General features: G+C 55.1%; 1 protein-coding gene and 1 long non-coding RNA gene across 3 annotated transcripts; one reads left to right on the top strand and one right to left on the bottom strand.

Moving 5' to 3' along the window:
* Positions 1–5,612: 5,612 nt before the first annotated feature.
* On the top strand, positions 5,613–10,977 carry LOC144284796 (ral guanine nucleotide dissociation stimulator-like). Of its 2 annotated transcripts, XM_077849849.1 has the most exons (7): positions 5,613–5,805; positions 6,197–6,313; positions 7,878–8,071; positions 8,665–8,721; positions 9,436–9,629; positions 9,863–9,872; positions 10,498–10,977. In XM_077849849.1, exons 1-7 carry the CDS (start codon positions 5,674–5,676, stop codon positions 10,622–10,624), a joined length of 831 nt encoding a protein of 276 aa, XP_077705975.1. In that variant the 5' UTR covers positions 5,613–5,673; the 3' UTR covers positions 10,625–10,977. The 2 variants fall into 2 exon arrangements, with proteins under 2 accessions (XP_077705975.1, XP_077705974.1); XM_077849848.1 differs by having other exon boundaries at positions 5,629–5,805; positions 9,863–10,654.
* Positions 10,978–18,837: 7,860 nt separating this feature from the next.
* LOC144284808 (uncharacterized) lies at positions 18,838–19,889 on the bottom strand. The gene is made up of 2 exons (XR_013353231.1): positions 19,224–19,889; positions 18,838–19,038 (listed from the first exon to the last, which is right to left on the bottom strand). It is a non-coding gene; the product is annotated as an uncharacterized LOC144284808 (long non-coding RNA).
* Positions 19,890–25,059: the final 5,170 nt, after the last annotated feature.

The following is a 25,059-nucleotide window of genomic DNA, read 5'->3' as shown; positions in this document are numbered from 1 at the left end:
GCACTTGGACACGCAGTGCCGGGAGAAAGCTGGTGTGCCCTCCGGACAGTGAGGCCACGGGGCCCCCCTTCCTTAGGTGAGCGCAGGGGACGAGCAGAGAGAAGCGACAGCACCAGGTGGTCTGAGCCTCGGACCTCCTCTCCACCCACTGCGGCTCCTGCAGAGGCTGGGGGTCCTGGGGGCCCCCCGCAGGCCCCTCCCAGGTGGCTCCAAGAAGCACCTGCACCAGTCCTTTGGCCCAGAGCGCATCGCCTCCCCTCCACTCACCTGGGCAGGCCGGCGACCTCCATGACGTTGGCCAGGGTCACGTCGTTGGACCACACGTCGTACTGCCATTTGCGCAGGCCGAGGACCCCGCAGAGGACCCTGCCGGTGTGCAGCCCCACACGCACGTTCAGGTCCACCTCAGTGGCCTCGGCCACCGACCTGCAAGAAACAGGTCACGGACATGAGCTGGGCCCTCGTGTACACGCATGAGGGGAGCCCGGACAGGCGGGAGCATGGGGTCCCCGCCCTGTGGGATGCACAGCCACAGTCAGGTGCCAGAGGGTGCGCTGAGCCAGGTGCTCAGCCCCTCTGTGCCCTGGTCTGTCCACAGGTGGCCCCCACAGCAGGTGTGTCCAACGGGCCTTCCGCATGAGCGGCAAAGCCCAACCACACCAGGAGGCCGAGCCACGGCCCAGGACACGGTGGCCCCGTGGTTAGCAAGTCTGCCACAAGGGAAACCACAGACATGCAGGGCCACCAGGCCGCCACCCTGGAGCCAATCTCACCAGCGCCCAACCTGGGGCAGACCACCACCCGCCCAGCACAGCAGGTGGCCCGTGAGCTCAGAGACCAACCTCCCTCCTGCTTCAAAACTGCGGTTGATTCATGTGCGCCCACCTTCTTCCTAGTACGAATTGGCCCAGCTGAGACGCAGCCTCCAGGGAGCCCTCCCAGGCCCTCACCCCCATCCCCCAGGGCCATTCGCCAAGGCCTTTGGGTGCCGGTTGCCCTTGCAGGAACCCACTCCCCCAGCCGTGAGGACCGCGTCCCCCTGGCCCAGCCTTCCGTGGCCGGGCGCCCATCACCACCCCTTGAGCCCAATGAGGGCCCAGCCCCCAGAACCACAGTGTTTCGCGTCGGGTCTGGGGTCCCCGCCCGGTGCACGTCCAGAAGTCCGCGTGCCAGCACGGGTTACTTGGGAGTCTGAACGGGTGTATCCTCTATACCTATCGACTCCGCGGCCTGGCGAGGGGCGTCTGCAAGCACCACCTTCCTGCCGGTCGCCCACAGCTCACTCTAGCCATCCAGGCCGCGGCGGGGCCTTGGGGTGCTGCGCCCTCGGGGCTCCGAGGGAGAAGACTGACAGGCCCTGCTCAGAAGGAAGCCGCCGTCCTCCCAGGGCCCTGGGCCCAACGCACAGCAGCACACAGCCCGGCCAGAGGCCAGACACCGGCCCTGGCCACTGCTCCTCGCTTCTTCTCGGGCAAGTTTCGCGTTTCCAGAGTTCCAGGCTAAACACAAATACACACGCTTGCACACGTTTCTGTGTCAGAAGGGGGCGGTGCGGCAGGTGAGGGAGGCCACCGGCAGGCCAGGAGTGGCCCCCCAAGAGCCCGTCACTGCGTGAGGCCCACCGTGCGGCGGATGCACACAGGCAGCGCCCTGCGCTAGGGCCCCCAGAAAAGGGAAGAGGGGCTCATCGTGGGCAGGAGGCCGGCTCCGAGCTGTGGCTCTGGTGGCCCTCGCCCCCGTCCAAGCCGGGACGGCGCCCAGGACACGCTCCCAGTCTCTGGAGACAGAGACCGGGCCCTGGATTCCCAGGAGACCATGGAAGCTTCTGGGGATCTGGAGCCGACGCAGACGGCAGCCCCTGGAGGCCAGGGAAGATGCCCACTGGCCCCGGGGTGGGCGGCCTCCGAGGCCAAGGTCGGTTCTCAGGGCCGACAGGGTCGGGGAGCCTGGAGCTCAGCCTCAGCGGACAGGAGACACTGCCAAGGGGCCCCCACCGCCACGAGGGAACGGAGCAGGGGGCAGACAGGTGGCCGATCCACCTCTCCACATGGCACAGCAGCAGCCACACCCGAGGGGAGGTGGAGAACTCCGGGTTGGGGCAGCCAGGAGACGGTCACAGAAATCCCTCCGAGGCTGCCCAAGTGCGGCGAAGGTGGGGCGCACCAGGGCAGGCCTAGAGCCCGCGTGAGCAGCCAGGCGACCCAAGCACGCCTCTGGGCGCCTCTCCACCCAAGGAGACCTGGGGGCGACGGGGGCACCAGGTCCCCCCAGGAGGCCCCCAGCAGGGGCGGCCGGCGTCACCCCCCTCAGGGACATCAACGGCACGAGCCGTCGGTGGCACCCGGGCCAGGACCTGCCGGGGACGCACCCGTGACCGGCTGACGGGGGAGTGGACACCTGCCTCCCCGCACCTCCCCCTGCACAACCTCACTTTGGCCCAGGAGGTCCCAGAACGACACACGACGTGACCCAGGCTGTGCTCCACACTGATGTGGCCGCGACGTGAGAGCTACTGGGCGTGAGCCCCACGCGACGACACACAAGACAGCACGGGCTGTGACACGAGGGGTGACGCGCGACGGGGAGGACGTCACATGCTGACAAAGGACGCAATGCGAACCGCAGGCGTATTCGTGGCACGTGGTGCCCGGCGCTCTGATGGCTGGGACGTGGCCGGGGACACGAGAGGACGCCGTCGCGAGGGGGAGCCTCCGAACCATCCGGGAGACGCACCTGTGCTTCCTGCCCGGCCCTGCCCGCCTGCCCCAGTGCAGCTCCCCCTCGAGGGCAGAGGCTCCAGTGTCTGGATGCACGCTGGCCTCACCGGGGTCTCTCCCGGCCCAACCCTGGCGTGGGCGCAGACCCGCCACCACTGGCACAGGGACCCACTGCCCGCAGGGCCCCCACCCCTGTCCCCGAGGGCACTGCCTGCCTCCTGGACGCCCCACCTCCACACCCGTCCACACTTCGGAGCCTCCTCGTTTGCATCTCTCTCTCCCCTTTCTTGTTCCCCAGACGACGCTGCTGCTGCCACTTCTCAGCTCCGAGTGTGGATGCTGACGGCGGTCCCTGGGAATTAAGCCCGTCCTGCGGGGCTGCACCCACCCCTCTGAGCTGCTGAGACGTGGGCATGGGGGTGCTCCAGCCACCGGCGCGGCCTCCCGGCCTCACGCCGTCCCTACCCCGACCGAGGGTCCCTAACTCTTCATCCCGCTGCCTGACGGGACGAGACAGGCTGGCTGAGAAGCGGACACGGCCGGCCCGCGGTGTCCAGGCGACGCGCACCTGTTCCCTCCAAGGCCCCTCGGCACGGGGCACCTGGACGCCAAGGCGCGCAAGGCCGAGCACGTGCAGTTCCTTCAGCGGAACCCGGCTGACTCCCTGGATGCCCGGCCTGGCTACGCGACAAAGCGTATTTCCTCCCGCCCCACTAACGCCATCCCGACAATGCTCGGGACGGTCACGGATAAAGAAATACCGTCCCAGCCAAATGCAGAGGAGGGGGTCCCAGAGGCACACGCGCTTCACCATGCGGCCTGGCTCTCGGCAGAGTGGACGGGACAGCGCGGGGGCGGTCGCCGCGGGGGGCTCACGTGATGTTATCGATCATGTCCAGGCCCATCTCCACACAGCAGAGGGCATGGTCGGTCTTGGGCTGGGTGACGCCGGACACACAGTAATAACAGTCGCCGAGGATCTTGATGCGGTGACAGTGGTTCTCCTGGGGGGGGGGGGGGGGCGACAGGACAAATCCCAGGTTAGTGACCCGCCCGGGGCCTGGGCACCTGCACTTTCACCACCAGGTGCCAGAGACCACAGAGCGTGCAGCACGACAGGCAAGGGACCCCCTCGGAGGCCAGGGCAGCCTCAGGAAGGTGAGCGGCCCCCAGGGCTGTGGTTAGGGTCACCCTGGGGCACCCACCCGGCCCTACACCTGCACTCAGGCCGGTTCCCACGCAGGGGCCCACCCTGTCCGACCCGCGGCCCAGCTGGCACACCCACACAGCCCCAGCCTGGAGCCAGCTCTCTCTTCCAGCTTCCCTCCTGACCACCCCCTCAGACCGTCACCTGCTGGCCCCTGTGCATCGTGCCACACACCCCCGACACCGGCCCCCGAAGGGCAGGTGCGCACACCTGAGTCCTCGTGGCTGGCCTCCACGGGATGTGTGGGCGGCTGTCTGCGAAGAGTCACCCGCCGGGACCCGAGCCCCAAGGGGCGCACCAGGGTCTACACCCTGACCTCGCCACCCAGGGTCATCTCAGAACTGCCACTCTGGCACTTTGCAACAGGAAGAGTGTCAGCGCCCACCTCGCCGTCGCCCGGGGGCAGACTCACTAGCACCTGTCACACGCTGACCCGCTGCTCTCGCCTGTGATCATCCTCGGACACTTCTGTAAAGCTCCCCTCTGCGTCCCTAAAATAGCAGACGGCCTCACAAGACTCCTTCCCGCCAGTGGCTCAGGTCCACGGGTGTGACCACGAGATACGAGGGAGACGCTCTCCAAAACGCATTCAGGCGTTCTCCCAGAGGGGACAGCAAGCCCGCTACACATTAACGGAAGTCGCAAACTTCACGAAAAACGATGACTTTTTCCAGAATGAACACAAGCAGTGAGAAGCGTGGCTGTGTTCACACGGGGAGTGACGCGGGCGCCCTGGGCCCACGGGCGTCTGCAGCCCCCTCTGAGAGCACATCCCCCGGCTTCTGCTCATGCTGCCCTCCGTCTGCCCAGAAGGACCGACCCCTCCGGCTTTTCTCTGGTGCTACACGTTGACCTGAGAATTCAGGCCAGGACGCCCAGGAAGGACAAGGACAGGGAGCCCTCTCCCAACGTCCCCTGTCCCCAGGCCTGGGGCCCAGGGATGGCACCAGGGGCCACTGCCAAGCCTCGCCCGTGTCCTGGGCGTCAGGAAGTCCTCCCAGCGATCAGCCCAGGGCTGCAGGGTTTCAGGATAAGGACGGCCTCACACCTTCTAGGCCAAGACTCCCACACCTACTGTAGGGTTTGCCTTGGATTCAGGAGCCTAGGATCGTGGGAAGCTATGGCCCATCCCTGCCCCGGTGGCACTGTCATCTTCTGGGCCTCCAGAATGAGGGTACCGGTGCCCACGTGTGTGCACACAGGGACCTTGTGGGCCTGGACGCATGGACACACCAAGGAAGAACATGTGGTGGGAGGTATTTCCTGCTTGGGACACCCGCCTCCAATGTCATAGATATGATGCCACAGTGGCCTGGGGACGTCTGGAGGAAGCACCTGCTAGGATAATCCCTATGCCACAGGCAAGAGGCAGACCATCCCCGACGGGCACAACGGCTTCTCCGGGGTGGAAACCTGGGAAGAATGGAAAGTTGTGTCTGAACCCAGGTGTGTTTCCAGGCTGGGGCCCTGGCTGCACACAGTCCTTCCCTGGGGCCTGTGGAGAGGGGTGCGGTTGTGTCACTGTGTGCACACAGGCCATTGCCTGCGGGGGGGGGGGGGGGCATCGGCAGCCCCCAGCGCTGCTCCTGAAGCTTCCTCCAGGAGTGGAATCAGGGAGGGGGTCCCAGGCAGTGAGGTCACTTCTTTCACAACAGAGGCCAACAGAACTTGGAACCCCTGCCCGGGGCCCCCACATTCTAGTGCAGCCCCACCTCAGGCTCACTTTCAGGAGACTTTTGCTACTGAAAGATGTTCCCTTCCGGTTTTCCCAGTTTCGAGCCACGCCAGGAACCCCAGGGATGCGGCTGCTTCGAATGCTGGAGACGTTGGTGCCACCGTCAAACCCAACGCCTCAGGGAGTTTTTCAGGAGGCGCCGTAGGGTAATACAAAGCAGGCCAGGCCAGGCCAGGCCACCTGTGCCAGCCATCCTGGGTAGCCCCATCCTCTCCTCTTCAGGGAAACAGGGATGTGTGGGCAGGTCGCATCCAGGCTGGAGGACATTGCAGGGCAGCAGGTTCCCCGGTGATCCCTTCAGGGTCACCCTGATGTCACGGTGGGCAGGGTGGAAACAGGATTACCGAGGCGCCTCTTACCCGCCCCAGAGTTAACCCAAGGCCCTGCAGCCGCATCCCTTTGCTCTACCTTGGGGGAGGTGTGAGCCGGCTGTGCTTGGTGGGTCTGCAATGGAGTCAGCTGGGTGTGCGGCCCGGCCGAAGCGGCCAGACCGGGCGCTGAGGCCTCCTGCCTGGCTGCCACACACTGTCTTTACAGAGCTCCACATGGGACAATGGGTGGCGGCGGAGGCGGGAAGAAAAGGACATCCCCCACACCCCGGTGGTGATCAGGAAGCAGCCCAAAACAGCTAACGGAGGCCTGCAAGGGTTCAAGGTGAGTGCAGGGGCTGGGGCCACCCGACACCCAGGGCCCCGATGCAGCAGGAAGGGCCCTGGGCCCCAGAAGCCAGCCTGTGCTCCCCCGGGCTCCCCCCTAGACTTCTGCTCCTTCAGGAGTCTGGATTCTCCTCCTCCCCAAACTTACCCCCATGACCCTGCCCCTGCCTGGGCCAGATGCATGCAGAGTCCCTGTGCACAGATTTGTAGGAATATCAGAATAGAGCCTTCAGGGGATGCCTGTTCGCCCAGGGTTTAGCGTCTGCCTTGTGCCCAGGCCCTGATCCTGGAGACCTGGGATCGAGTTCCGCCTCGGGCTGTCTGCATGGGGACTGCTTCTACCTCTGTCTGTGTGTCTGCCTCTCTCTCTCTCTCTCTCTCTCTCTCTCTGTGTGTCTCATGAACAAATAATAACAACTTTTTTATAATTAAATCTTTTTAAAGATTTTATTTATTTATTCATGAGAAACTGAGAGAGACAAGCAGAGACACAAGCAGAGGGAGAAGCAGGCTCCACGCAGGGAGTCTGATGTGGGACTGGATCCTGGGTCCCCAGGATCACGCCCCGGGCTGAAGGCAGTGCTAAACCACTGAGCCACCCGGGCTGCCCATAAAAACTTTTGAAAAAGAGACACACCGTGTCTCATCGGACGTGGTCTCCAGTAGTTTCCACTGTGCTCTGCTTTCTTCTAACTGGTGCTCCCAGGAGGCCCCACTGGCCTGACGTCCTTCCCCACCTTCTCCAAGGCTTGAGCATGGTCCTTGTGAGTTGGGAGACTTTTCCCCAAAGGGACACGGGGCTCACTGTACTATGTCTATCGCTCTGCAGTTAGATTTTGAAGGAGCGCATCCCTGCCCCCCGTGCCACGGGGTCAGGCACAGGGGCCTCGTGTGCTGCACATGTCAGAGGCCAGTTGGTCCCAACAGCCACTGAGCCCTTCACTGATGCAGGACTTCGATGCGATTCCCTTCTGTTGCCAAATCACAGGGTGGCGCTGAACATCCTGCAGCCCTCACGCCCTGGGACCTCCACCCAAGGAAAGGTCTCCGAGTGGGCACCTCGAGACAGGGACGTGTGGTCAAATTCAAGGGGTGAAGCCGTTAATGCAGGGAGGTGCTGTCAAAACTCAGCTGACAAGCGGCCCTGGGAGACTGACCCCTCCCACTTGAGATCCTTGTATTGATCCAAATTTTTTTGAAAATTTATCCTCTAAGATTATTTCTTTATTGGATAGTTTGTTTAAGAGACAGGCAGAGAAGCAGGGAGCGGAAGAGGGAGACACAGGCTCCTCAAGCACACTCTGCCCCAAGGGCAGAGCCTGCCAGGGGCGGGATCTCAGGATGCTGAAACCATGACCTGAGCCACAACCCAGAGTCAGATGCCTAGTGACTGAGCCGCAGGCGTCAAGCCCCGTGTTTCTGCTGTGGGCACTCCTGCCACCACCACCGCCCCCCGTCCCCCGCAGCCACTGAGAGCTCGGGCTTTGGTCTGCGCTCCAACTCCCAGGTGGTCTGGAGGCTACAGTGCAGGCTGCACGTACGTCTCCTCTGTCCCACCTCAGGCTGAAAGGGCCTCAGCCCTGAGAAGAAATCGGATCTGCCCAACCACCCCCAGCCGGAGGGAGCTGCTGGAGCAGCAGGTAGAAGAACTGGTGCCTGCCTTGCTGCGCTTGGACAATCTGTTCCTATTTGAATTTCTAAATGTTTTGGAGGAATATGGCACCCCTGAAGAGGTGCTGGACCTGCTGTTTGCAAAGTGAGCACCCTGACCCTCCACAGCCCAGGGGGATGGGCCACCTACTGGTTGGGAGTCTTGGGGAAAGTGGCTGAACTTCCCGGCCCTTGGGGCTGCTCCTCCGACTGGAGTAGAGTCACGCAGGGCCTAGTCGGGTCCTGCAGGGCAGCCCCTGGGGCCTGGCCTGTGGCAGGTCGGCTAGAGGGGCTGTGATTGTGTTCAGCAGTCGTCGTTCTCTCCCCATGACGAAGCCTGTTCCGCCTCCCCACCGTCACCAGGGTCTTGAGCTGACCTGTTTTGCCATGGAAAGGGAGTTTTGAGTCCATCTGGGGTCTGTATCCTGGGGCATTCGGGGTAGGGGTCCCCGGGGACCCCTGGGCGCCCAGGCCCACTTGGATATCGGCCATGGGCCTGGCCAGAGCCCTTTCATTCCTCAATCATTCAGGAAGCGCCAGCAGGTGCAGGTCCTTCTCCAGGAGCTGCCCGTGGCCCAATGCACAGAGCTAATGGCCCCCCAGGGTTCCGGACTAGTTGGGGTTCAGAGGGTGACAGCAGCTATGAGGAGAGGTTGGGTCCACAGGACGATTCATGTGATGCCCCCCGCCCTCCTCTAGATATCGATACATCATACATACTTGCAAGAAGGAAGGAATCCTGGACCAGTGGGAAATGTGAGTGAGCCCTGGCTCATGCAGGGGAGCCTTCCCTCTCCAGGAGGGTCGCGAGGGGGCTGTGGGTCGGAGGGGCTGCTGGACCCCTCACCCCACACGTCTGCAATTCCTGTGACAGGGCAAAGGTCTGAGGCCCCTTTAGGAAAAGAGCAAAGGAGAGCCGTGGGTGGGGTGCGGGCTTTGTGGGAGAGCACTGGGACCCCAAAGGGAGACCTCCTCCATGCCCATCCCCACCAACCCTGTCTGCCCCACACCTGGGACGCAGAGCAGAGGGTGTGGGGAGCATCACCCTCACCAATCTGGTGGCACCTGGACCCGGGTGCACGGCAGGTGCTCCGGAGACCCAGTGAGTGCTCACGGACCAGACGGCCCCAGCCCCGTGGGAGATTAGAGTCAGTGGAAGGACACCCCCTGGGGGCCCCTCGTGAGGGAGGCAGGGCAGACCCACGGGAGGGAGGTTCCCTGGGAAAGACAGTGATGGTCACACCGCTGGTCATGGGCTCCCACGCACAGAGGCTTCGTGCCAGCCCCTCCTCAGTGAGCAGGCCTGTGGCAGGCAGGACCGCCAGGTGGCAGGTGGACAAGGAACAGCACTGGCCTCCGACAGCCCCGGGCGGGAGGCCGAGGGCCCCGGTTCCTGCAGGGCTTCCCCGGGACACCTCTGTGTGAGGGAGCCCTGTCTTCTGACGCCTCTGCCCACCTGTCCCTCCTCAGCACCATGTCCTCCTTCTTGACCATCTGGCTGGACTACTATGAGGAGGACTTCCACGATCCCCCAGAATTTCCTGCCCTGACAAAGCTGCTGAAATTCACAGGGCAGTACGTGCCAGGCTCAGTGCTCGACTGTCGTGCCGAGCGCTACCTTTGGCGTTTCATAAACCTCCATCAAGCGGAGTTTGAGGGTGGAGGTGAGGAGAACTAGGGTGGCCGAGTTGGGGACAGGGTGGGCCACACAGATCAAGCCTCCGTGCTGCTGGGCCAGGAGCACTGGGTAGGCTCACACCCCATCCCCACGGGCTGCAGTCTGGGGAGACCTCCCAGGGCTCTTGCACTCACACACGTTGAGCGGTGGGAAGAGGGTCCTTGATTTGAGAGGGACGTGGAAAGTCCGTCCTGGTGATGATACTTTGTCTTCCTGGAGATGATACTGTGTCTTCAGACCCCGAGAAACACCATGAACCACCCCAAGAGCGCGCCCGAGCCCCGACTCTGGGGCCTGCTCCACCTTCAGGGTCTCAGGGGATGGAGCTGGTCCTGGCCGATGCAGCTGAGGGATCGGCCCAAGCCCTGATGCCAGCTGCCGCTTACAAGGTAAGACACGTGATGGTCAGACCTCTCCATCCCTGTCCTGACCCGGAAGAACCACCTGTAACCTTGGGAGCGCTGGAGGCCGAACGGGCCCCACCACCGGTTATCGAGGTCATCGATGGGCCGGAGCAGCCGCCTCACTCAGGGGAGCCACCGGCTTCGGACACCGAGCAACACCCTGAACCACCGCAAGAGCCCGCCTGAGCCCCAACTGTGGGGCCTGCTACACCTTCAGGGTCTCAGGGGATGGAGCTGGTCCCGGCTGCTGAAGCTGAGGGCTCGGCCCCACCCTGATGCCAGCTGCCGCTTACAAGGTAAGACACGTGATGGTCAGACCTCTCCATCCCTGTCCTGACCCGGAAGAACCACCTGCACCCTTGGGAGCGCTGGAGGCCGAACGGGCCCCACCACCGGTTATCGAGGTCATCGATGTGCCGGAGCAGCCGCCTCACTCAGGGGAGCAACCAGCTTCGGACCCCGAGCAACACCAGGAACCACCGCGGCAAGAGCCCACCCGAGGCCGACTGTGGGGCCTGCTGAAGCTCCTGGGCCTGAGGTGATCGAGCCGGTCCCGGCTGCTGGTGCTGAGAGCTAGGCCTCAGCCGAGATGCCGGCTGCTGAGGTCAAGCCAAGGTATCTGGTGGTCATACCTCAGATTCACTGCCCCGACCTGGAGGAGCCACCTGCTTCTTGGCCACCACAGAAGGAGGAGCAGGTCCCAGCGCTAGCTCTCGAGGTCATCGAAGGGCCAGAGCTGCCACCTGCCTCAGTGGAGCCACCAGCCTCGGCCCCCGAGCAGCAGTTCGTGAAGGCTGCAGCACAGCTGAAGCCTTCCCCTCCCCTTTCGTTGTGCTGTTTCTGTATTTTGTGTTTTTCATAATTGCTTCATGAATTTTATTTGTAATAAAGGATAAGTTAACCTTGTACAAAATTGACTCTGATGCTTTTAAATTATACATCGTGGTGCTTTAGGTCCATTCATACTTCCAAGCTCGTTCTATGAGGCCAGCATCACCTTAATTCCAAAACCAGACAAAGACCCCACCAAAAAGGAGAAAATTATAGTCCCATATCCCCGATGAACACGGATGCAAACATTCTCAACAAGATATGAGCCAACAGGACCCAACAGTACATAAAGAAGATTACTCGCCATGACCAAGTAGGATGGATTCCCGGGATGCAAGGGTTGTTCAACACTCGTAAAGCAGTCAACGGGATGGATCACATCAACAAGAGAAAAAACAAGAACCAGATGATCCTCTCAATAGATGCAGAGAAAGCATTTGACAAAATACAGCATCCATTCCTGATCAAAACACTTGAGACTGTAGTGATAGACGGAACATTCCTCAGCATCTTCAAAGCCATCTACGAAAAGACCATAGCAAATATCATTCCCGATGGGGAAACACTGGGAGCCTCTCCCCTAAGATCAGGAACACGACAGGGACGTACACTCCCACCACGGCTACTCAACATACTACTACAAGTCCTAGCTTCAGCAATCAGGCAGCAAAAAGAAATAAAAGGCATTCAAATTGGCAAAGAAGAGATCAAACTCTCCCTCTTCGCCGATGACATGATACTGTACCTAGAAAACCAAAAGACTCCACCCCAAGATTGCTAGAACTCATACGGGAAATTCGGCGGCGTGGCAGGATACCTAATCAATGCCCAGAAATCAGTGGCATTTCGATACACTAACAATGAAACTGAAGAAAGAGAAATGAAGCAGTCGGTCCCATTGACAATTGCACCCAAAAGCATGAGATACCTAGGAATACACCTAACCAGAGCGGTAAAGGATCCCGACCCGAAAAACTACAGAACATGTCTGAAAGAAACTGAGGAAGACACAGAGAGATGGAAAACTATTCTGTGCTCCTGGATTGGAAGAATTCATGTATTGGGAAAACGACCACGTGACCCAGGGCAATTTACACATGGAAGGCAATCCCTATCGAAATACCATGGACTTTCTTCAGAGAGTTGGAACAAATCATCTGAAGATTAGTGTGGAATCAGAAAAGACCCCAAGTAGCAGGGGAATATGAAAAAAGAAAACCAGAGCCGGAGCATCACAATGCTGGATGTCAAGCTGTGCGACAAAGCTGTGCTCATCAAGACAGTGTGGTACTGGCACAAAAACAGACACACAGATCAACGGAACAAAACAGAGAATCCAGAAGTGGACCCTCAACTCTATGGTCAACTAATATTCGAGAAAGCAAGAAACACCATCCACTGGAACAAAGACAGTCTCTTCACTAAAGGCTGCTGGGCACGTTGGACAGCCACACGCAGAGGAATGAAACTGGACCATTCTCTCACACCACCGTACACAAAGAGAAACTCAAAATGGATGAAAGATCTAAATGTGAGACAAGAAGCCATCAAAATCCTAGAGGAGAACACAGGCAACACCCTTCTTGAACTTGGCCACAGTAACTTCTTGCAAGATACATCCATGAAGGCCAGAGAAACAAAAGCAAAAATGAATCACTGGGACTTCATCAAGATGAGGAGCTTCCGGACAGCAAAAGAAACGCTCAACAAAACTAAAAGACAACCCACAGAATGGGAGAACATATTTGTAAATGACCTGTCAGATAAAGGGCCAGTGTCCAAGATCTCTAGAGAACTCATTCAACTCTACAGCAAAGAAACCAACAATCCAATCATGAAATGGGCAAAAGACATGAACAGAAATGCCACAGAGGAAGACACAGACGTGGCCACCAAGCACGAGACAATGCTCCGCATCACTGGCCATCAGGGAAACACAACTCAAAAGCACAATGAGATACCACCTCACACCAGTGACAATGGTGAACATTAAGAAGACAGGAAACAACAAATGTTGGAGACGATGTGGAGAAAGGGGGACCCTCCTGCACTGTTGGTGGGAATGTGAACTGGGGCAGCCACTCTGGAAAACTGTGTGGAGCTTCCTCAAAGAGTTCAAAATAGAGCTGCGGGGAGAGCCAGCAATCCCACTGCTGGGGATTTACCCCAAAGATACGGATGCAGTGAAATGCCGGGACCCCTGCACCCCGATGATTATAGCGGCAATGTCCACAATAGCCACACTGTGGAAGGAGCCTCGGTGCCCATGGACAGACGAACGCATAAAGATGTGTTCTACCTATGTAATGGAGTATTCCTCAGCCAAGAGAAATGACAAATACCCCCTATTTGCTTCGACGTGGAGGGACCTAGAGGGTATTATGTTGAGTGAAATAAGTCAATGTGAGAAGGCCAAACATTATATGGTCTCATTCTTTTGGGGAATATAAAAATTAGTGACAGGGAATAAAGGGAAAGGAGGGAAAATAAGTGAAAATATCGGTGAGGGTGACAAAACATGAGAGACACCTAACTCTGGGTAAAGAACAAGGGGTAGTGGAAGGGGAAGTGGATGGGGGCTTGGGGTGACTGGGTGATTGGAACTGAGGGGGGCACTTGGTGGGATGAGCACTGGGTGTTATGCTACATGACGGCAAACCGAACTCCAATAAAAAAAATCGTTTTAAAAAGAAGGGTGAACCCGCGGCGCCCGGCCCTGCGTCTCCACCCTGTCGGGAGCAGCGTGGGGCGAGCGAGACGCTGGCCACCCGCTCTCCTCCTGCTGCTGCTGCGTGGGCTCTGCTTCCTTTCCTCGTGCTGGGCCCGGGGAGCGGGTAATGGGCCGGCTGCTGCCGAGGGGGGCGCGGGGGGCCCTCGCCTTCATCTCTCTTGCACACTCATGCTTGCGCTCTCTTGGTGTGTGTGCGTCCGCCGGCTGCTCAGCCCCGTCGGGGAGACCAGACTGGGGCTCTTGGTCGGCGCTGCCGGATGTGGGGACACCTTCCCGAGTAGGCCACAGACGCAGCAGGAACTGTCCTCCCACATCCTCTGTGGGGCCTGGTCCTTTCAGGGAGCCCACCGGGTGCCCTCGGAGGACACAGCCGCGGTCTTTGCTCCTGCCTCTGCTCTGCCCGTGGGGCCTGAGCTACCCCAGGCCCGCAGGCCGCGTGCCCGCTGCTCTGTGGGGCTGTCAGCTGGCAGGTTTCCTGGGACCTTCCCTGCGGGGCTGTCCTGGGGGCTGAGGAGGACTCCTTTCTAGGCGATGGTTCCTCCAGAAACGGCCCCCTTCAAACAGCTTGAGTAGGCGGGAGCTGACTCGTCAGTCGTGTGGGGGCAGGTTTGTGGCTCCCGGTGGCCAGAAACGGGTGGGGATTCCTGAGTATGTCCGAAGCAGCCCCTGGGAAGCATCGGGTGGCTCTCGTGCCTTCAAAGGAGGTGCAGACACCAGATGGATGGGAGGAGCATCGCCAAGGGGGCGCAGAGCTCTGCCCCCATAGTTCGGCCGGAGCCTGTTGCTGGAGCTGCTGAGGCCCATCCTCAGGGTCCCCAGGATTTGCACACCTGTCCCATGTCCCAGGGTTCTTATGGCACGCACGTGCATGAGAACCGGCCTCGATGGTCTCGTCGGGGTCTCTGGTGTGACGACGTGGGACGTGCACCGTACCCCAGCTACTCAGGAGACTGGGGAGCCATACACTCCATGGTCTGTCGTCTTCTCTATCTGACGTCGTTTTCAGTGTTGCGTTTTGGCCCACCCCGCCTGCCGTGGCAGCGGCTCACCAGCGTCAGAGTGGCGGGCTGGGGCACGGGGCCATGCGGCCGATGGCGGGCCGTCCTCGTGGGTGTCCTCTGCCCATTGCTACCGGCCTGGGCCCTGGAGCCGGTGCAGCCTGCGTGTTTTGTCTCTCCAGACCGGCCGCCGCAGATTGGCCACTGAGCTCCGTCAGCCGAGGTCCGCGGAGACCAGGGTGCCCGCCCGCGAAGCCCCCTCTCCAGTGTCGGTTTGCAATAAATCTGTATTTAAGCACTTCGGCGTCCGTGTGTGTCACTTGCTTCCGAGACTCTTCTCTGCGTGTGTGCGTTTCCGGAACTCCAGCCACGAGGTCCCTGGCTCACGGACAAAGCAGACGCCAAAGTAGGGGATTCCTCAGTGTCTTCTGAACTGTGTCTGCTCTAACCTGTGGTTTCAGAAATCTGATGAGCTTTCAAGAAAAAAGGATTTTCGTTGCAGAGCTGACATGGGTCTCCAGCAGGTTCTGAAAAGCTGAAGTGAGCACAGGATCCCGAAGCTTCAGCCAGAGGACACCCCCCATGCCGGCACCCCGTGGAGCGAGTCTTGCCCTGCGGTGCTGGGCTCACCCATCTGCCTGCACCCTCCCGGGCACAGCACGTCGGCCACACTCCAGTCCCGGGGACCGTGCTTCTGGGCAGGCTCTGGCGACGCTTCTCGAGTCAATGGAGGATGCGTGGTGGCATTAGCGCACAAGTGCCCAGGACCAGAGATTATCTGCCAGGGAGGAGAGGCCCCATCTTTCAACAGTTTGCCCCAAAACGTGTGGGAGGGACAACAGTATCCATGTTCTACGTAGAAAGGAATGTCTGGGAGGCGGCAGTTGCGGTGTGGAGAGGAGTGAGCCCAGGACTGCCCACCTGAGGACAGACCCACAGCCACCCGGGTCTGCCCCACAGTCAGGCGGCGCTCCCGTGGGCCTCCCGCTGGCACCTGTCCCAGCCTCGGTGGGTGTGGGGGGGTAACACCGTCATTTCACGCGCCGCTCCCTGCTCAGCAGTCTGATCAAGCCCCTGGTGCTCTCCCTGGGTGTGATTCTTTTTTTTTTTTTTTTCTTGGAACATCGATGGGAAAAATGTTTTATCTCTAATTTTTGCTAATATCTAACTGGGATTTAGCATTCCCATCAGTTAGGAAACATGTGTCAGTTCCTTTCTTTTCCTTTGTAATTGACTTTTTATTGGTGTTCAATTTGCCAACGTATAGAATAACACCCAGTGCTCACCCCATCAAGTGCCCCCATCAGTGCCCGGCACCCCATCACCCCCACCCCCCGCACACCTCCCCTTCCCCCGCCTAGTTCCTTTCCTGGATGTGATTCTTGAGGGCTGGATGGCCTCCAGAGGTCAGCTTGCGTGCAGCCTGACAGCTGCCCTGGCCTGCCCTCTGCTGCTGAGCCCGGACCTGGGTATGGCCTTGTGTGTTCCCCTTGCCCTGAGGGGACCAGGCGCATGGACACTGGAGCCCACGCTGGGAGGCACGTGGTGAGTGTCACCCTACCAGGTCGGCAGGTACAGCAGCCTGGCGGGGCTGTCCCGGCTGGGTGGTCTCCAGTCTGGCTAGCATGGAGGACGAAACCAGGCCGGGCCTCCCGCCTTCTCCGTCATGCTGCTTCCCACGCTGTTTACCCAGAGCCGGATGCACTCAGGGACGTTTTGATGCAAACATGGTGTGAGGGCGACGGAGGAAGGCATGACCCTGAGGCTGGTGTTGGACCTCCCCGCCCCCCCCCCCCCCGCATGCTGCTCCAGTGGGGCCTCCCTGCCTCTGCCATCCATGTGGCACAGGCTTGGTACCGGCAGACGCTCTGCAGGTCAGGGGGTAGGCCCCTGGCGTCTTTTGCCGACCGATCCCCAACAGCCCAGGTTCTTCTCCCCGAGGAGGGGTCCTGGTGTGGGTATAGCGGTGGGGAGGCTGGCGGTCTGGGACAGCCTCTCCTGCAGGGTAGGTGGTTGCGAAGCTGCCCAGGTCGAGGCCATCGCATGGCCTGGGTGGGGTCTCCTGGCAGCCCGTAGCAGGGGTCTAGGAGCCCTCCACCATGTGCCTGGCCCGCAGAGGGTCTGGGTTGGCAGGTGCCACGGAGGGGCTGCCAAGCAGGAGCTCGTGCTCGAGCTCAAAGGCATAGGAGTCCCGGGGGCCACCTGTCAGCTGTCCGGTGGTCAGGGGGGCCCGGGACAGGAGACCCCAGACCGGCGGGTCCCCAGCGAAGAGGAGCTCTGCTGCAGAAGCAGCCACAGGGCTGCGGGAGAGGGGCCAGGCGGGGCCCCACACAGCTCTGGGGTCCTCCATCACCCAGGGTGCTCCGGACCCCTGCCATTTCAACCCCCAGGCGGTTGGGCATCTGGCAAACATGTTGCGTGTAGGGTTTGGGGGCAGCCCGCTGTTGCATGTAGGGAGACGGCCTCTGGTGGGGAAGGTGCCAGGACTCGGCCCCGACTCCTGCCTCCACGCGCCCCCCACCTCAGCTTCCCACAGCAGCTGCTGTGAAGTCCCGGGGATACCTGCTGGCTCAGGGCTGCCCTGCGCCCCGGGCGCCCTGCTTCTCTGGCTGGGTGTGTCAGCCCTCTGGGTCACTCATATGTGGAATTTAAGAAACGAAACTGATGGGCATGGGGAAGAGAAGGAAAAATACAATGAGATAAAAACAGAGCGGGAGGCAAACTATAAGAGACTCTTAATCGTAGGAAACAGAGTGAGAGTCACTGGAGGGGAGGTGGGTGGTGGATGGGGTAGCTGGGGGATGGGCATTAAGGAGGGCATGTGAAGTGATGAGCACTACGTGTTATATGCAACCGATCAATCACTCCATTCTACCCCTGAATCTCATACTACACTATATGTTAACTAACTTGAATTTGAATACAATCTAAAAAAAGGAATGAAAAAAATCACACATTCTTGTGTACAGTGAACAAAGAACTCTGCATCCAATTTAAAAAGCAGTAATGGGGCACTCGCTATGTGCATCATCAGTTACCAAGAACTTGCTCACCACCATCTTTAAGGTATTAACACATCACAACTTCTAAGCTTTTTATTAAATCAGGGACTTCCGCTTCCTGACAAGATACATACATACATACATGGTGCAAGCTGAAGCCTCCATCCCAACAACCAGAAAAGGCTGGTTACGCACAGACGTGCTCCTGGCGATAGTCAGGAAGCTGTCAGATGACCAGAGCTAGGTAAAGGATCCGTGCAGAGGACAGAGAGCCCTTCACTGGGGAGGCTGATGATGGGGCACCATTTTGTCCCCAGGCCACTTGCCGATTCCAGCTCAGGACATCAGCTCCACTGGGATAAGAGGACACCACCACCATACAGTGACACACTGGAAACTCAAGGAGGCCCAGATGCAAGGCTGATGTTCCCACAGGACCTGTGCTTTGGCAAGGTGGGAGGTGAAGGGGACGGGACCGAGCGAAGGTTACCGTGGCCTCGCAGTACCTACGGGATAGGCCTCTGCTAGTGAGAACGGGTCTCCCACAAACACAGACCCACCCACGTGGGAGCTGCCAGATGACTGAGCTGCATGGGGCAGAAGACTAAGTATGACGCTCCAAATCCCTGAAAGGACTAGCGTAGTGCTTGTGAGGCCTTCCAGTGCTGAGGACAAAGAGCCTGCTTCTGACTAGTGGGTCTCAGTCAAAACACAGACTGTCCACAGGGGAAAAACAGGGACAAATTACAGGGGCACCGAAGGCCAGCTCGATGCACCAAAGAGAAGAAGGGACTATCGACCAACCAAATAAACCATCTGGCCCCCGATTTTCTTTCATTCACCATGTTAGGCACACATCCAAAGAGTTACCAGAAACGTACACGGGAAGGAAAATGCAACCAATAATTCAGAATAAAAATAAGCAAAGACTGTGAAGTAAGTAAGATCTTGGTAAGAAAAACAGGTAACAAGATGGACAGAAGTGGATGCAACAGATGGAGAACTGAATGAGGAGAGTGTAATGCATATGAAGAAATCACATGGATATTCTAGATTGATAAAATAAACTATCTTTCATCAAACATTCATTGATGGCTTAACAGAAAACTCGGATGGCATAGGAAGGGACAAGATTCGTGGGTTCTGAGACAGAGCACACAGACAATACCAAAACTGGAGAGTAGGCAGAAGAAGCAATGAAAAGAACAGAAGACACACGGTCCACAGCAAAAGGCCCATGATACTTTACTTGAGGTCCCAGGAAAAGAGGGACAGAGACAGAAGCAACGTCCAGAGAGAGAACAGCCAAGGATCCCAAACTGCAGAAAGACACCAACTCCCACATTCAAGAGGCAGAATGAAAACACGTGTGCGCTTACATGTCCATCTGCCACCACCTTCCGACTCAGACCATGACCTCCACACACTCCTAGGGCACGTGAAGAATTTTGAAAGACAGCAGTTAGGTCCAGATGGTTTACAGCTGTCGATTCCTGATCCCTGGCTCAGCTAGTCCTTCCTGTCCCCGAAAGCTGACGAAAGCTCCTGAGGTAGCACCCGATGCCATTTCGCCCTCATCACATCCTACCCCACCGCCGCTTTTCTGTCACTTACCAGAACGAAGGCCTCCTCCTTGCTCCTCCTGTACTGTGCTCCAGAGTGAGTGGTAAAAGGCACTGGAACACCACAGAATCCCCTGTTAACCGCAAAGCCTTTCTAAAGTCAAGGCGTCACTGAGCCTGGGACAGAACATCCAGTCTTTCCTTCTTTGCGTTCATTTCCATAAAAAGAGGAGCATGACAGCAGACACACGCCACCTGGCCTAAATTCATCTGTCCTAAATTCAGGGACAGTGACGATGGGATGGTGAGAGTGGTGGCGGTTCCTGCTGAGAGATCCTGCCTCCTCAATCCCGAAGGATCATCAGGGAAGGGCGTCAAGCTGACTGGGAGCCACGCACAAAGAGAACAGGAAAGAAAGGCTGCAGACAGCGGAAACTCAACTCACCAAGGCAGAAAGCTCACGGCAAAGACCTATACTGTCTCTAAGCATGGAATTACCTCAGGTTTGGCTTTAAAAAAAAAAAAAAGAAAAGAAGAAAAGAATCCTGGGAAATAATTCACACACACTATCTACAAAGTCACAGTGCTGAGTCAGGAGCCAGAGCCCGCCCACTCACACATGCCTCGGTCTGTCTCAGTTACGTATTTTCTGTGACATTTCAAGGAGGAAGAGGTGAAAGATGCTACATGAATTTCCAGTAGACCAATTTTAAGTCAAAGAATCATTTCTCAGAACTGATATATATATATATATATATATCAGTATAAATATATATATACATATATATTTAACATTATATAACATAAGATATATCGTTACGTAAACATTTATGCAAACTTAGAGGAACAGTATCAAGTTTTTACACAAAGAATATCGGGTACTATAAATTTTTACTAAGCACATATATCTACCCCCTCATCAGGAAGGTAAGCACCTTCCTGCTTATTCATTCCTAGCATGCCCTTGTTAACATCACATGGACTTCGAAAACAGTGTAATTCATCCTACTGTAATGACATACTATAAACATATATAATATACAAACAACATACCTAATAATCATTCAAACTTCATTTCGAAGCCCCACAGCATATCATTTATGTTTACTATTAATTTCCACCAGACTTTACATCACCCTGGTCATAGTATTCATTCATGGGTACATGAACTGAAATTTTATAAACTCTCTCTCCACCTTGCTAAGAGAGGCATCCCAATGGCATTATATTTCATGTTTAAAAATTACCAATCATACTATTAATTTTGCCGTTTATATCAATTGTGCATCAGTACTATTTATGATAACAATTCTTTCTGACCGATTTTCACACTTAGAATAGTAGCCAAAGACACTAAAACTTTAGAATCCTTACGTCCATGTGTATGTATACGGGTCTCTATATGTACACACATACACACAAATGACAGGATACTTATTAAAACATCTTCCCATTATAAAAACCATAAAATAAAATCTATGGAGGAAATGAAAGAGACAGGAGTTCAAGAAGAAAAGCAAATATAATTGTTCTGACAGTGAAAAGGGAGAGCTCAGTCAGGTAAAGTTCAAAGGGATATAGTGAGCATCAAACTATCATGGTAGTAACGTCCTATTGGATACATATTCAATACTAAGATATAAAATACTTTTATAAGGTCAACTTTTCCCATACACTAGAAACTCCATCCTGTACTGTTGATACTTGAGATGAAAAAGTTTGAGGTCCAATTTAAAAATGGGGAGGGGGTGACAGTTTTGACAAACTATGGAGGGAGATCTTGAGCACTCTGCTGAAGCACAACCAGTGTGATTGCTTGCACAAAGAACACAAGTCTCGCACCACCACCGTCAAGGCCCTGCAGGACACAGTGGCTTGGATGCTCAACCTTTCATAAAGCCCTCGTTCCCTCATGCAAGGGTCACAGCCACAGTGGCCCTGCTCAGTGAAGACGACGCCCCAACGTCTTCCCACTTCAGAATCGGCACCTCTCTATTCCCTCCACCTGGAATGCTCTTTGACATAATCCCTCTCATCATTCAAGATTCGACTCTAAATGCCTCACAAAGAATGCTCGGACTTTTAGTTTGGTTATGTGTGTATTACGGTACTCTGCATGGTAATATTTTGTGTCATTTCTTACAACTGCATGGGAGTCTACGACTATCTCAAAGAAAAGTCTTTACAAAACGCTCTGGGGCTGCCTTCTGCAACAGATCTATCTGCAACCGCTAACCTCTGCCATGACTACCCCTACCCCTCGTCACTTCCTTGCCTGTCACCCAACATCATTCCTCCACACTACCCACTGCTTTCTGAAATTACTGATTGGCTCACTCCTCTATTTCCTGAGACCCCACAAGGAAGTCAGCTCCAGAAATACAGAGTCCTTGTCTTGCTCATCACTCTCCCCCAGAACTTAAAATGAGGCTGGGCCTCAGGAAGCTTTCACTAGATGAAAATGCACGAGGCAGAGGTGATACCCAGTGACAGGATAGGAAGACCTGACGTCACTGCTGTGACATGTTACCTACTTAAGCTCATGTAGTTCACTCCTTATGAGAATTCTGGAAGAAAGAGTAATTCTCCATATTTGTAGTTGAATGAATGGAGCTTAAGAGGTTAAATAACTTGGCTGACGCTGCATCAGGTCGGCCATTAGGAAGTACTGATGAAGTACTTCATCAGGAAGTAATGGTGTTGTTCAAAGTCAGGTACTAGAGATTAATAAGCCTACACAGAGCTTTCCTCGTCACAAGCCCCTCACAGGGCTTTCCATTTATTGCCTCAATTGATCCTCACGACAGTCTGCATCTGATCACATCAAGGGTTCAGAGCACGAAACCAGGCTCGGAGAGTCAAGGAGGTTTGTTCAAGCAAGTACAGCTGCTGTGGAACACAGGGAACTCGGGGCTGCGACCCCAGCTCCAGCTCCCCCGGAATCCCACGCGTGCACAGACGAGAGACAGAGATTTAAAGGAATGCACACAAGGTCACGCAGCTGGATGGACAAAAGGCTGAATTAAGAGTAGGCCAACGACCTATTAGTCAAATGAGCTTCCCAGCCTGGCGGATCGTGCCGCTGTCAAACACTTGAAAGTTTACATTTACTACAGACTTTCACGGATAAGATCAAGATTTTATAATGAACATTAGCCATGCTACTGAAAACATAAGTAGACCGAGGTAAGAGACAGCCGACACGGAATACATGTGCTTATGGCCACCGTACACCACGCATACTCACTGCTCCGGAAGATGACAAAAATCTAACTGCATGCATGTTGGGTGCATGCATGTTGGGCTTTGATCTCTACAAGGTATAATCTTACTTAGGAATATTTAGTATTATTTCATAACATTTTCCTATCTATGGACAAACAGATCATTACAAGCCAGGATGAAAACTGTTCATGATCCCCAAAGCTCTACATCTCTAGGGGAAGAAAAAAAAGTGCGTCAGAAACAGAAAAATCTTATATACCGTATGTATCCATGTGCTCTCTGATAAATACAAAAGATTTTCTCACCAAAAGAGCACGACACTTCAATGTACTTGCACAAGGCTCACATGTGCCTTAAAATAATGAACAATCAGAAATTGAAGAACAATAGTAAGTTGCAACAAAAATGACAGATACAGCGTGTATCTGACTTTACTTTGTCTCTACCAATACTGGGGGGAACACTCTTTAATGGGGTGGCCATTTCCCAATTAATACTGTTCAAACCCAAACAGCAAAACTTTGGTTGAACAGCCAAAGTCAGGTCTCTATCCTAGAGGATCATAAAATGTTAATGATTCGAAGTTTTCTATTTTCCTTCCCTCATCGCAGACATAAAAAGTTGTGAGGAAAACAAAAGATACTAATGGTATCCAAAACTCGGATAATGCTAGATTTAACAGTATGCTCATGTTGCAGTCTGCAACTAAAACAATTTGCATTGAAAATGTTAAGTAGGTATTTCTCTCTATCACTACAACTATAAACAGGACAGGATAAATCAGACCACTGTGACAGTTCAAGTGGAGAATTTAGGAGCAGAAAGAAGAAAGATTTTCAGCAATATATGACAAGTTCAATTATTTTAGACTTAAATCTGGTAAAAAAAAAATGTAATTAAATTGAAAACATGCAATCAAATAACATATATATATATATTCCGATATAGCACAAGATGATGAAAGATAAGATAATTTTCCTTATGGAGATTCCGACCTAAGCCCAAATGAAAAGAAAAAAGAAACCTATCCTCATCATGGCAGGTGACTATGTCCTACGAAAAGATCCTTGCATCATACAAAAATGCAACTCCTATAACATAACAGAACTTTAACATGGAGGAAAACGAGGTCATTTTTTAAAGTAAACTGCTGTTGCAAGGTAACTTTTAATTTGCACACATAATGTAAATTGCTACGGTCAGCGCAACTTGGGTCGCGGAAACAACGGCAGCTGGATCCAGAGGTGCCCCGGCAGCCCGGGTGTTCAGGCAAAGTGCTGTGAACAGTGAGGATCGATGATCTCCTCAAAGTGTCACGGCCAGATCCTCGGCAGGGTGGCTGGAGGGCGATATTCAGAGAGCAAGCACGTGCTTAGTGTTACACTTTAAATTGACGCTGACATTGTCGATTGCGAAAAGAAAGTTTTTCCTAAGTAACATAGGAAACCACCCAGCTAACCTTCTGGAGGATATCAGATAATCATGGTAGGTGGTTGTGCAAGAGCTAACTTCTCAGAAACGTGAGCACATATGAAATACAAACAAGCAGCCATTGCGGAGATTTACTATAGTGATCAACATTTTAATTACTTTCTGTTCTCTTAGATGTACAGGACTGCTGCAAAACATCACGATCAACAGATTCTCATTTATACAAAATCCTATATGTACATTTCTAAATCTGCACGAGAACACGTGACCAGTGAGAGACATCAGCAAGAGCTAACAGGAGCTGTCTCTGAGTGACTAGTTGCAATTCCGTTTACTTTTTGCACTTCTATACACTGATTGCATTTTTAACGATCATTTATCTGAAAAGTTCTTTCCAAAGTAAAATGTCTTATTTTTTGAAGAGATTCTGACATGAAATGAGAAAGAAAAAACAAAGGGCTTTATTTTTAAAGAAGAAAAACTTCTTCTAGCAATGTCCTGTGCTAGTCTACTACCCTGAAGGGACTGTGCACTTTGAACTTTGGGAAATGTTCACTGTGCCTACAGAGTAGTCCCATGCTCATTCTGTCATTTCTGCAGTGAGTAGCACCATATAAGAGGTATCGAGGGCAGCCCCAGTGGCACAGCGGTTTAGCGCCGCCTGCAGCCCAGGGCGTGATCCTGGAGACCCTGGATCGAGTCCCAGGTCGGGCTGTCTGCATGGAGCCTGCTTCTCCCTCTGACTGTGTTTCTGCCCCTCCCTTTCTTTCTCTCTCTCTCTCTCTGTGTGTGTGTGTGTGTCTCTATGAATAAATAAATAAAACTCTTAAAAAAAATAAAACAGGTGTCAAGAAGAAGTCAAAGGTACTCCATCCTCTGATACAGAATGTGTTTTCATGTGAGGCTCAGGGACCAGTAGTGGGTTACTCTCGACTACACTGCTCTCAATGACATCAAGCACAAACCCACTAAGAGACTTAGGCGTGCCTCTGCTGTTATGACATTTTGGTCAAAATGGCAAAGTGCATCTTAATTACACTTTCGATAGGTATGTACTTATAGGTGTCATATATTCAACGACCTTTCCGGGTCACGATATAACTGAGTACACTTAGGAGGTGTAAAGTTAACAAATTAAAGCTCTGACAGATGATAGGACAGAAAATTCTATCCAGAGTTTCACCGATACCATGAAATTATCATTTTGATGGCCCACATTTGTGATGCTCTAA

Source organism: Canis aureus, chromosome 15, assembly GCF_053574225.1.
Source record: "Canis aureus isolate CA01 chromosome 15, VMU_Caureus_v.1.0, whole genome shotgun sequence".
NCBI lineage: Eukaryota > Metazoa > Chordata > Mammalia > Carnivora > Canidae > Canis > Canis aureus.
The sequence above is the reverse complement of the archived record's forward strand: the minus strand, read 5'-3'. Positions and strand labels throughout refer to the sequence as shown.

Bases quoted from the DNA above. Each gene is read 5' to 3' on its own strand.
- LOC144284796 (XM_077849848.1), top strand. From the start codon at position 5,674: ATGTTCCCTTCCGGTTTTCCCAGTTTCGAGCCACGCCAGGAACCCCAG. The intron at 6,314-7,877 runs GTGAGTGCAGGG...GTCCCACCTCAG, and splicing joins GAGGCCTGCAAGGGTTCAAG to GCTGAAAGGGCCTCAGCCCT. The intron at 8,722-9,435 runs GTGAGTGAGCCC...GTCCCTCCTCAG, and splicing joins ATCCTGGACCAGTGGGAAAT to CACCATGTCCTCCTTCTTGA.